The sequence below is a fragment of the Carassius auratus genome, chromosome 46 (genome assembly GCF_003368295.1).
Source record: "Carassius auratus strain Wakin chromosome 46, ASM336829v1, whole genome shotgun sequence".
Classification (NCBI taxonomy): Eukaryota; Metazoa; Chordata; class Actinopteri; order Cypriniformes; family Cyprinidae; genus Carassius; species Carassius auratus.
Window position 1 is genome coordinate 3,099,432 of NC_039288.1, and position 13,627 is coordinate 3,113,058.

The window sequence follows — 13,627 nt, forward strand, 5'->3', positions numbered from 1 at the left end:
TCATATGGCCGTATGGCATACAGGTCAGGTTGCCTGCTTCCATCTGCGAGAGTTAATTTACAAAAAAAGCTGTCATGGTCCCGCAGAGTCAGTGACTGTACACATTCAGACAGTTCCGAACATTCTTCTGCATCCATGTTTAATAAATCCCTCCTAAAACGTGCTAGTTTTACGCTTGTCCGAGCCTGTCCTCCAACAAAAAACGACCATACAGGTCGTTTGTGCAATCATATATTACGACCTATATTTACGTTTTAAAGTTAAGCGCCCTCTAGCAGGCGTGAAAATAATGACAGTATCGCGTTGCATCTGTCGTCATGAAATGACGTATAACGTCATTACCAATCAAAACGCACGTTTATTTAAATGAAATTCGTGGGCTTTTTACACCGATCTCACAGTATTTCCTACAAATTTTACTAGGTGGCTTATTCGTTCGAATGACCACACCTAACCCCACCCCTAAACCTAACCCTCACAGAAATCATGCTAAATTATGATTTATTGCATATACATTTTCGTGCATTTCCGTTCCCTGGGATCTAACCCATGATAGCATGATTACATATCAACGTATAACGCAATAATCTACCAACTGAGCTACACGAAACGCAAACCAGAGTGCAAATAAAAGAGTACAAAACATTAATATGAAAACGACCTTTTGCCGATAGGGGCGCAATTGTAGTATACGCTATGACGGGTCGTATTTCAGGGATTTGGACAAACGACCTATACGAGCGTATTGGTTGGAGGACAGGTTGGCTTGTCAACATTGCGTCCACGACTCTTTTTGCCTCCTGCTAAGCCTAGCCCAACCAGAGACGTTGCAATGTTTACAAACTTTTAAGGGGTCTATACCATAAAGATGGTTTCAAAGCAGCTTTACAGGGATGAATTGGAAAATAATGATTAAAACAAAACAACACAAATGGTTGAGTAATGATGAACTGTATATCAGTGAACACTGAGGACTCACCGGGAAGGGCTTTGGCCCACTTGACTGCAGAGATGACCTGCCGGCCTCCCAGACGGTTAAGTGTGGTCATGATGCGGGTGGAGGTGTCCGGGATGGTGCTGTCGTAACCTGCGTAAATGATCTCAGGCTCAATGGCTTTGAGCAGGGACAGCATGGTGGGCACCAGCTGGGGCATGGCTTTGGGCACCAGTGAACACATGCGCTCTTCAGGCAGAGCTGGGGCCTGCTCGCTTGAGGATGAATGACCCCGTAATCGCATCAGTTTCTTGTTTTTTCGAGCTAAAACGAAGGAGAGAAATGTGATTATTAAGAATTCGATGAATAGTAATTTCATCTGAATGTTGAAATCAAGGAAAAACAGTGCATAGCTACTTGATTCTTGCACGACCAAATCGATGACTAAATACACTTTTTATCTTTTGTATCTTGATATAATCTTAAATTAACTGCCATAGCTTCTTTTGCTGCACCAGTTCTGTAAACGAGTCGGTGAATAGGATGTCAAAGATGAATACAAAGGAAATATTTTGATAATCTATTTTAAAGCATATGTGCCAAGTCGTAAGATGCTTGCATCTGCAAAAAAGCAAAATTGCAAAAGTGGAAACTTTCAAGTAGCATTTCCTGTACACAAGTCTAAATTCATTTGAATAGCACTTTTCACAATTAGCATTGTTTCAAAGCAGCTTTAATAGAAAGCTGTACTATCTTCGTGCTTTAAGATAAAGGTTTATCATATTATAAGATAATATTGTTATGGTTACGTTCTGTTTTTTGGATTTCAATTTGTATCACATTGTTCCTGTTACTATGTTTACTCATTAGTTCATTGATTTAGTCACATCTGTGCCTTGTTTTCCCCATCATCAGTTTGTGTACGTCTAGCCCTCTTTCAGTTCAGCACTTTGTCTTTTATTAGTTTACTGGATGGAGTCTTTCTTCTGCATTTCTGATTATCTCTCTGTAGATTACCTTCTTTGTTTTGGAGTTAGTAAATGGTACACTGCATTTAAATCTGACTCGCCTTGTCCTTGTTTCCCTGACTCACCTGTGGCAAATATTATTAATAATAATAATAATAATGAATCAACTATTCTCATGACAGTTACACCACCTGCACATATCGAACCACAAAAATATTATTAATGTTTTAAGAGGTCATGGAATAAAGAATCTAAATGTTCTTGATATTTTTGCATATAAAAGGTTACTCCCCGGTTTAAAAGATACTTTTTTGTTTTTCAGAAACATCTGGATTTTAGATCATGATCTGACTCGGCTCAAACATAGATGACTCTATAACAGCGCTTGCCATCTCAAGTATCAAAACACACACCATGTTATGAAGGAGGCGTGGATAAAGTACAATGAAGTTAGCCAATCACAGCTGCGGGCATTCATAAACTGAAATATCTGAAACTACATTTCACGAGCCCTTTAATATATATATATATTTCAGAACAAGAAAAACAAGGGCATCATTAACCAAGAAGTCCTATATTAAAGCTCTATTAATGCTCTATATTAAAGACAAAGTTTTTCAAAGTGACGCAACATTCATAGGATTTGCTTTCTAACCATTTACTGTGAATTTATGCAAGTACTGAGTAAGGCTGCTATTACTTCCTCAATATGATTATGACTGTCAAACATGAGGCAGAAATTTGAGCACACCTTGCATAAGGTTAGTCCCACTCATACTGGTTTCTTAAATAAAGTAATATTCCAGTGTCCTTTTTTTGTGAGAATCTTTTGAACATCAACACAAACACTATATAAATGAAGCTTACAGATACATGTAAAGCAAGTCTCACAACAACTACGATGAGTGGGGAAGGGGACAGCACTATCTATTAGAAATCTAGAGCCAGATATCAGAAAATAAGGATCGGCTCACTGGAGCAAACGGGAGGATACATTAGTCAACTTATCTCAAGCATATCAAATATTAGTGCTGTCAAACGATTAATCGCGATTAATCGCATTCCAAAATAAACGTTTTTATCTGCATAATATAAGTGTGCGTTCTGTGTATATTTATTATGTATATATAAATACACGTTTATTTTTATATGAATATAATATATACTGTATATATATATAAAAACATAAATATATACAGCACATATACATATATAATGTAACCAAAAACTTATTTTGGATGCAATTAATCACAATTAATCGCTTGACTAATATATATATATATATATATATATATAGAATCTGTTGTTTATATTGCTTTAAAATGAATAGTAATATTAATATTAGAATAACAAAGTAATTTTTTTTTTCTTTTTACTATGAATCAAATTTATATATATATATATATATATATATATATATATATATATATATATATATATATATATATACGCACACACACATACATACACAAACACTCACACACACACATTATCACAGTTTATTCGCTAAAGTTTAGAAAATGGTAATAACATATGACAAGAACACAGAGTTAAACTGAGTCAGAACAGATTGATCTTGATAACGTCAGATAACAATAAAGCAAAACATGTTCAGGTCAAAGTGTCCCAGATTTGTATCAGTTTTACTGGTAGTCCACTGTAGGAAGAATTTTTGGGTATAATATGTCACAGTTTACTTTATTTTGCTATCCTCACATACATTAACTACAGTGTCCTGCACCCACTAGTACAAAAATATCAAAAATTATATCTGGTGTCTGAATAATTTTAGATTTGACTGTGTGTATATATATATATATATATATATATATTTATTTTGTTGATTCACAGTAAAATAAAAACATTTTTTGCTTCTATTCTATTATTAATATTACAATTCATTTTAAAGCAATATAAACAACAGATTACAACCTATAAATATGAATGACCTGGGTTACATATGTGTTTTGATGTGCGAATGCCTCTTGAAGGTTTGCTCTCGTAAAATCACTGATTGAGAGCTTACCATCAAACACAATGTCTCATTTTTTTAATTTTCTGCCATAAATGTTTCTATGGCAACTAAAAGCCTCTCTGGTAGAACCCCAGATTTAGTTTGCAGCTACTGAATCAAGGTCTTTTTTTTTTTTCCCTGTTTGTTGCTTCACGCAAATAAATCATCCACAATTTTAAAGCCTTTCACAGAGATGGATGACCTCTGTCCAATAACTGTGAAGTACATCAGCACACTGTCAAAGAGGCACTGCTGAATGTTCTTAAAGCTTCAGGCCATTTCATACATTCCTTCATCTTTTGTGTATGAAGGAACATCTGCACACACAGTCCTTGGTCTCACCATGTTTCCACCACCTACTTGAGACCGTGGACTGGAAAAAATGCATACAGCATATAGAAAGAGCCAAGTGATTTCTAGAATAAGTAATACACATAAAAAACTGGAACTCAGTTGTTTGATCAATTTAAAACTATAAATTATTTGATGACATTTGGTTTGTCAAAATTTCATGAACGTTGGACGTGAACAGTGTACCAATTGAAAAAAATGTATCTCTCCTTCAAAACTACTCAGTCTGGATCTACTGAGAACAAACACAAGTGGAATGTCATGATGGAGAGTAAATTATTTTGGGGTCTTTCCTAATTGCATCCTGGCTTGCACCGCTGTGGAGAGGCATATAAAGGTCATATAAACCACTCGTCAAACTATCAGAGCATCCTCACCTTCCAGGTTCATGCCGGCCTGAAGACACTTGCGAAAGCGGCACGCCGGACAGTTTTTCCTTCTTATCTTGTCGATGATGCAATCATTCCTTCCAGCGCAGAGATAGTTGTGCTGCCCTGGAACAGATATGGGTATTACTCACAGCTTTATGGTGAAACAGTTGAAAGGATTTCAAGTTACAATAAGCACCTCTGATGTTTTCTTTTACATTACCACATCCCAAAAAAACCCCAGACAGGTAAAGTGACAACTGAATTCATATACTTCTGTGTTAGTTGACTGGATTCATTTCGCTGGAGAGTCAGCAAGAATCACGCAATGTGACAAACCCATTAAGGTTACAACTGTTTTAAAGCTAAAAGGTAAAAGTAAAACTAGCTAAAGCTGGCTTGAGCCTGATCTAATGGTCTTTTCAAAGTAGTAAGTCTCGCTAAAATCCAATGCAACACTGAGATGATCAAATATGAATATTATTTTTTTCATCTTTTGGGTTGAAAAATCAATGAAAAATAATGTTCTTTCAGTAAATAAGGTGAAATCCAGTGGATGCACATCATCTAGTTTATTAACTTCTGTCCTGGCTACTAAATTTGTATTAATTTCAGAATATAGAAAGATGGTCAAAAATAATAACAAGGTCACTTTAGTTTACGGACGAATTCTCACTATTAACTAGTTGTGTTCCTTAAGCTCAATTGGTAGAGCATTGTGCTATCAAGCGCAAGGTTGGGGGTTTGATTCCTGGGAACACCTGATAGTTAAAAATTGATTTTAGTTGCTTATTAGCATGCCTATAATTAAAATATTGGCTGTGTATTAGTACTAATAAAGCACATATTCTGACCGACAATATTCTACATCCCTAATCCTACCCAAAACCAAAACTTATTAACTAACCTTAACTATTAATAAGCAACATATTATGTATGTGTTATGCAATTTACTATAGTTTTGGCTGAACTATCCCAATGAGCTTAGGGCTGCACGATATTGGGAAAAAATGACAAATAATTTTTCTGCGATATATATTGCAATATTTTTTCTTACAAACAAAAATGGGGTGAGCACACTTACATTCTCATTTTAAATGATTTAAACATCGACACCGTCGTGTCAATTGATTAATATGCACGAGGGAGAGAGAGCAAGAGAGCGCTCATGTTGTTTGAAAATGGCTCGCTCTCTCTTGGTCTCTCTCTCTCTCTCTCTCGCTCTCTCAATTCAATTCATATTGCTTTATTGGCATGACATACAAAGGTACATATTGCCAAAGTATTGTAGATAGCAGAATAGAAATAAACAAAACTAAAATGCATATATATTCATAAGAAAAAAAAAATTACATGCAAAATAAATCTATATACATTTCTATAAACATTGATGGTACTTCTAATGTACAGAGAGTCTGTCTCTCCCTGTCTCTCTCGCGCACGCTTTCTCTCTCTCTCTCTCTCTCTCTCTCTCTGCCCTGTTAAACTTGCATGTGGTTTTCAGTCCTGTCAATGATAAACTTTCACTCTATGATGGTTTAGCTGTGCAATTAATCCGTGAATCACATTGGTCAAGGGGCCTGGGAGCAGCTGGCCCATACAGTTAATGAATAACCGATCAATTACGACAGCCTACATCGCACATCCTGCGATATGACTATCGCGGATTCGTACATCGCGATATCGATGCTTAAACGCCACATCGTCCAGCCCTAAATGAGCTCCATTCCAGCTCCATGCAGGAGAACCATCACCTCTTTATTCATTCCTATCCAAGAGTATCCAAAACTTCAAAAAGCTTTGAAAAAGCTCCTCCAAGACAGACATGTTTGGAATTAGTACAGAATCATAAGCCAAAACAGATGAATAATCAAACGCCACCTCAACTGGTCGCCTGCCAAACACTCAGCCAAAGACCTTTGAGGATTTCTCCATTTGGTGTGGAGAACATGCCACCCCGCAGTCTTTAGAGACCCAGCTTGCGGAATTGTTCATTTTGAAGCATATCAAAGCATATAATAGCCACATACAGTATTCAGCGCAACTAAAAGCGGAACCTTCTCTAATTTCTATTTTTACATTTTATTTAATAAATATTACAAGAGAATTCAGAGACTGACGGCATGGAACTGCATTCAGGTTGTGACAACAGAGAGCTGTATTTTCATTTTTTACCATAAAACTCGCTCAAATTTGTTAGATTTATGGTTAAATTAATCTGTTGCTCTGGCTATCACTACCTTGAAATATTAAGAGTGACTGGATTCACTTACAGTGAGAACAGTGTGGCTTCATACTCTGCATGTCAATCAACTACTTCCTGTCTGATGCTGCTCGACAGCGTCCTTTAATTGGATTATACCTCGATTAGCCTGACTCTGTTTTATTTACACCCTTACAAACAGAGCATTGAAATCCATTTCTGTCTGCTTTTCAACGCAGTCGATTTTTTCTGTGCTGAAGCAAAGTCGAGGAAAAATTCACAAAAGCCAATGTACCCTTATCTTCATCCCGCAGACCACCGCTCCAAGCCACTTCTTTTTATTAAAGGTCAGAATAAAACAATAATGTCACGCTCAAACATGTTTAGCAGGCTTGAAGCACTCTGACTCAAGTGTCTTTCCATTAGTCATGGTCAAGACACATCAGCAAAACCGATCAATACTAATGCAGTCATACAGAAACTAGCTGTGGTGCAAGCAGAATCAAGCCAAGTGCAATGTGCAATACGATGATTATCAGGATGCAAACTAGTGACTAATAACTAGTGCAGGTAACATGCTTTTAGCAAGGGTCAGAAATTAACTGCGTGGAAAATGACACAGCAAGCTACAAATTATAATAAAAACATATACATTATCAGAGGTGCGAGTGCGGTTGCAATTGCTATTCTAAGATTTTTGACAGGAAAAAAAAGAACCGAAAAAGAAAACACTCATAAGGTAGTATATAATCTACTATATAGACTCTACATTTATTTAGCATATATATATATATATATATATATATATATATATATATATATATATATATATATATATATATATATATTATCTCCTGATAAAGGTGAATGCCCTTGAAAATCCCAAGTCCAGTTGGCAATATCGGTCCTTAATAAAAAACAGTTAATTTCTGACGATGTCTGTAGGTGATTTCGTTTCCTGCTGTAATAGAGCTTCATTGAGTAAGTGTTGCTATACTACAAATTATTACTAAAGACAAAAGCATTTGAACACAGGTGTATTGTGGGTCGCCTGAAACTGGAAGCAAAAGCATTATTGAAGGTGAATTTATTTACCATCTGCGTTTTGCCGCGCTCTCCATCCTTCACCATTGCCAGAGCAACCGAAGAAATCAGGGAAGAAAAACAAAAATAACAGATATAAATGTTTCAGGTGCTGAAAACACAGCTCAGTTCATGCTGGCACAAAATGTGAAGCTGGTTAGAAAAAGCTGTTCATTTCACTTCGGTTGCAACTATAAAGTTTAAAATATGAACAATTCTTGTTAACACTTTAATTTAAAGGCCAATTCTTACTATTAGCTAGTTGCTTATTAGCATGCATATTATTAGCGTATTGGCTGTTTTTTAGTACTTTAAAGCACATATTAATGCATTATTCTGCAGGTCCATATTTTAGATCCAATATTGCACCTTATACCTAAACTTAATAACTAACTTACTAACTATTAATACGCAACAAATTAGAAGTTTACTAAGGCAAAAGTCATAGTTAATAGTTAATAGTGAGAATCGGTCCCCGAACTAAAGTGTAACCAAATCCTCTATGTAGGAGCCATTCATATCTGTTATTTTTGCATAAAGGAGACATATTCTTCTTTTCCCTGAAATTCAAGGCTTCTTGCCACCAAAACAGTCATTTCACAAGTCCTTTTTTCACCCTCGCTCTGACCTTTAAACATTTTCCTAACCAGACACACAATTACTCTCTACACATTAAAATACTGTGCAATCTGACAAATTCTATCTGATGTTGAACATCAGAAATATAAACCAAATGATTTGCCATTTTAGCCAACATTCTTGTTAAAAAGATTTACACAGAAAAGACAACCTTTGGTTATGTGTAGGTTGATTGTGTAATTTGTAACAATGTGCTACTGTACCTTTAAAACTTCTACATGTAAATGACATCTGTTTATGCAAATCATTATGCAAATTTCTTACTGATCATCAGCATATAACTAATGAAACTTAAATTAAAGAATACCTTATACATGAGGCTTCATTTCCAACAGAAATGTTCCTTTTATTATGGTTATGAACTGCAGTATTACCAATCTGTGCCAACAGAAAGGTATAGTTGTTATTAAATTAGGATGGCTATTTTTACAGATTGTCTTGGCACTCTAGAGTGTAGCAGTGCACTTTGAGCAGTCTTGCTTCTAAAGCATTCATCTTCAGTTAAAAGACTGAAGGCATGAATCAAAATCAACCAGCTACCAAACGAATCACATCATAAAAAAGACAAGACAATGTTTACTCTACTTTCAATTAAAGCAAATTAACGCTGCATCCCATAAAGCACTGCTTTGATTATGACAATCAAATGGCAGTACACCGTGAAACTTTTCGCAATCACTGATTATGAATAAAAAAAAAAACATTTTAATTTGGTAATTGCAAAATATTTAGAATCAAATACTTTTCTAATTTGTGGTTAGTTCTTCACTAAGACTTTGGCTTTTACCGATGGTTTCCTATTAATGCAATTGCACTCTGACTTGTGTACATGGCTTCTACAGAAACAGCATCTCTTCTGAGCACATGGAGTCTGTTCTGAAAGCTTTATGCATAATCTAATTCTTGAGGTGGAAATGAATTGGATTTTCATTTTTGGAGCTCTACAGAGAATGGATGGTAGAGGATGACAGTGGAGCTGATACTGCAGCAATATCATGCAGGTGGTGCTCGGATGGAGCATGTGTTCAAACAGGGGGGAATGCTGTCAAGGAGCCAAGCACATGAGATTTATTGCTGCGTGCTCTTTTTCTAGACTTACTCTGTGCTCCAAACATAAGGAAATATCTCATCTCAAAGTAACACCTCTGCAGGAAACCACACTTTGACAATGTGTGTTTGTTTTCTGTGTCTAATTAAGGCAAACCTGATCATCTGTCTGCTAAGGTTTAAGAAAACCATGACTGATGTGGAGTATATATATATATATATATATAAAGGATACTGGTTAAAGTCTGCAAGTTCTGGTGTTAATGACTCTACTAGGGGGAAAAATGGTGGGGTGAAGACCTCTGTGCTGAACAAATAAGATTCAAAATATTTAAACAAAGCTGCTTGTCCTACAAAAGAAACAATATACCAAAATAAATGAGAGATATTTCAGACTCTGCACTATTTCTAGGTCGCTGGTTTGTGACATTGACCATATGAACTACATTGTACTAAAGGTCAGATGTTCCTGCTTTGACTGAAGCACAAATGCCCTTGAGGACGTTCTCAAATCATGCTGAATAACATGGATCATCACTGCTTCATTGCCTGTTATGGCAGTTTCTTCTGCCATTATAGCAAAGGGGTGCAAAGAAATGGATTCGACTTCCATTAAAATTATTACAGTGATATAATTTGTAATGAACAAAAAATATGAACCTAGACAAATTAAACATTTTTAGAGCCCCTGCTACTCGTAATTTTGAACACAAGCAGGGAATGGCTACGAAGGACCACAGATTTAATGATTTGCATAATGATTACAATTACAATAATGATTACAATAATAAATCCAACTATCAGGGGATATCGGAAATGTGATTAATAAATATGATTAAATCAAGTCAATATTGCCATTTTAAGACGACTGGCATTTTCTGTTACTAAACACTGCATTAAATAAATGCTTTTTTATGTTTAATAAATGTTTTTTTTTTTTTTTTTTTTTTTTTTTTTGTGATTTGCTACCATAAAATTACTTTTCGTAGTTCTAAGTTTGATGTATTTCCTGTTGAAACGGAAGATTGGGGCAGTACATATCTAGTAACATAGTAAGGGCTCATCTGTAAATTTAAATAGACATTACAAAAATAAATCACACTATTAATATTACCTAACACACTTGAAATAAAGCCAATACAACTCAGTTTTGGGTGGTAATGTACCAGCATTTTATTAGCCATCAAATGCTAATCAAAATCTATTTGACAGTGCAACCTTGACGGTACATGCAATATCTTTGTTGTTCACTGCTTAATAAAATGAGATTCAAAGCATTTATCATCCCAGTGCTTTCCACTGAGTCAGCCCTACTGTCAAAACAGGAACATGGAGGGGTATGTGTGTGTCCCGCAGACTCACCCTCTACGGCTCTTTTGAAGAAAACCTTGCAGCTGCCACAGGTGAGCACCCCATAATGACACCCAGAGGCCTCATCAGAGCACACCAGGCAGATCTTATGGGTGTTTCCGCCGGGCTTGACTGATCCAGACGAACTGGAGCTGCTCGCTTCAGGCCTGGCCATAGAGCTGGAACACAAGACATAAGGACAGTTTAAGACATTTCAAATAAAATTAAAAATTAAATATTTTAATTAGAAAATGTTTACACCATTTTCAAACAAAAACCAAACTGTTTTAATGCATGTTGGCCGTTCATTTAGATGACAAGGGTGTTTTGGGGGCCTGAAAACAATAAAGTTATAACTTCGTTGTAAGCTACAAAAACATTTTTAAGAAAAAGGGCAACATCGCCAACTACTGACCTAGAGAAAATAATACAGCATTTTTGTTTTTTTTGTTTTCGTGGATCTGTCGTTTCAATAACATTGTCATCTGTACACAAACTTTTAAATAATAATAATACATTTGTAAAACTAATTCAAAAACTAAATCAAAAAGGAAAAACTTTGTTCTTAATACATTGTTGTAAACGTACTCTAGGTATTTAAAGTAGCTTGCTTTTACCAAGCGCAATTTGCACCAAAGTACACAAATTGGACGAAACAAGATGGGAAGCATTTTCTCCTCCTGTTTTACAGTTGATATTCTTATTTTTTATTTGAAAGTATATTTTTACCTAAACATAGCGAATACCGAACAATACTGAAACCGTGACTCTAAAACTGTGATGCAAACCGAACCGTGAATAAGTTGAACTGTTCCACTCCTAATTTAGAGTATGAAGTCCTCTTAACAAAGTCAGCAAGTGTACGATAGGCTGTTGACGGTGTTACCAGTTTAAAGCGCAATACTGGTTACATCATTATGCCACAGTGACACTGTGCCCACCGTCCTTTTGATTTTTTTAAGTATTTGTTTTTTCATTAAATATTTATTTGAATTAAGTAAAAATAATAATTATAAATAATTTAGTTTAAAAGAAAGCATACACTATAATTAAAAACTGAACAAAGCTACAATGCTGCGTGCCAAGAGAGTCACATCACAGATCAGCATAACCATGTCATCTCTTCTCCCTGTGCTGCGTCTCATTAAAGACAACACATTGGCCCCATCGGATGAGGACGGACAACTGACAGCCAACCTGAAAACCGGCATAATATATATTTTAAGGGGGTCGTACACCGGATGAGAAGCGGAAATTGAGCTTGTGCTTATATAATTTGCCCGTCCAGTGTGGGATACTTTGAGATGTCCTAGCAGCACTTCTCATCTGGTGTGTGTCCGCCTTTAGACGAGAAATATGAAGCTCTTCCAGAAGCAAGCCGGCAGCTCATGCGCAAGACAATATTCCTGGACCCGCGCTACCGGGATGACCACGACCCGAATGTTGAAGAGACCAAGAAACGGTCATCCTCGGTAGGAAAGCGCAGTAAACGTACCAATTGAGAGAGGAGGGAGAACAAAATGAGGAGGAAGCTCATCATATTGAGGAGAAAAAAAAAACTCTGGAAGCACAGTTAATAAATGCCAATTTATTGTGTTTTTGTTTAGTAAGCTTAAGTTTTTATTTTATATTCATTTCTAATTGATATTTTAGAGTTCCTGTAGCTCAATTGGTAGAGCACTGCGTTAACAAGCGCAAGGTCGGGGGTTCAATTCCCCGGGAACACATCATATGTAAAAATTGATAGCCTGAATGCACTGTAAGTCGCTTTGGATAAAAGCGTCTGCTAAATGCATAAATTGAATTTAATTTTAATTTTTTTATTTAATTTTAATTTAATTTAATATGATTTTTTCTTATTTAAACTTTATGTAATTTATTTATGCCTTATTTAGGCCCTATTTTATTTTCTTAATCGTTTTAAAAACAATGTAATATTGGCTAAGCAGTAATATTTGCGAAATTGGCGAACCAGCAATGGTTCTTAATTGTGTGGGTCCACAGTTTGCCTATTTTCACAGTTTTTATTTTTTTTTATTTTTTTTGCCTATATATGGTGGTATTTTTATTCGTTATGTTAATAAAAGCATTTAATATCAGTGATTTTTTTTTTGTCCATTCAAACAATTGATGCCGGATTGCCAATTGCCGCTAATTCGAAGTGGAAGTATAACACGCACGCATTTATTCATTCCATAATGACTGACACAATTTACTAAGAGCAGCGCAAATTAGCATCTGCTGCAAGACATGCTTTTTGGGATAGTTAAATAATGGCGCAAATACAAGTAATTGATTATCTCGTCTCAGTCCGATCCTTATTTTACATCAGCTGTCATGGCGGTGTTGTGCAGTAGAAGGAGATACTGTCATTAAAAGGAATAAAAGTTGCTTAAGAAAAAGTAAGGTTTGTTGTAGCGTGTCACACACGTTTGAGCTTCCCTATTTGATGTGCACTTTTGTAACAATAACTCTATATTTATTGTTTACTTTTATCTGCAGTCCGAGTCATCGTTGTCATGACACGTTGCAATGGGTTGCATTTTGATTCAGACTTGACTGACAGACTGGCATTCTGACAATGCAAGCATCATGCTATCCAGCCTTATCTTCACTTTATGAAATAATTACACATATACGATTCAAGAAGTTTACATCAAGTATTCATAC

General features: G+C 35.7%; 1 protein-coding gene across 2 annotated transcripts in view; it reads right to left on the reverse strand.

Moving 5' to 3' along the window:
• The window catches only part of LOC113063865 (glucocorticoid receptor-like), a 52,673-nt gene that overhangs the window by 9,806 nt on the left and 29,240 nt on the right, over positions 1 to 13,627 (reverse strand). The window contains exons 3-6 of one of the 2 annotated variants that reach the window (XM_026234264.1): positions 10,970 to 11,136; positions 7,934 to 7,960; positions 4,645 to 4,761; positions 980 to 1,258 (exon numbers count right to left, since the gene is read on the reverse strand). In XM_026234264.1, coding sequence (XP_026090049.1) covers positions 980 to 1,258; positions 4,645 to 4,761; positions 7,934 to 7,960; positions 10,970 to 11,136 — 590 coding nt within the window. The remainder of the gene's footprint in view (positions 1 to 979; positions 1,259 to 4,644; positions 4,762 to 7,933; positions 7,961 to 10,969; positions 11,137 to 13,627) is intronic. The other variant, XM_026234265.1, reaches the window with a different exon arrangement.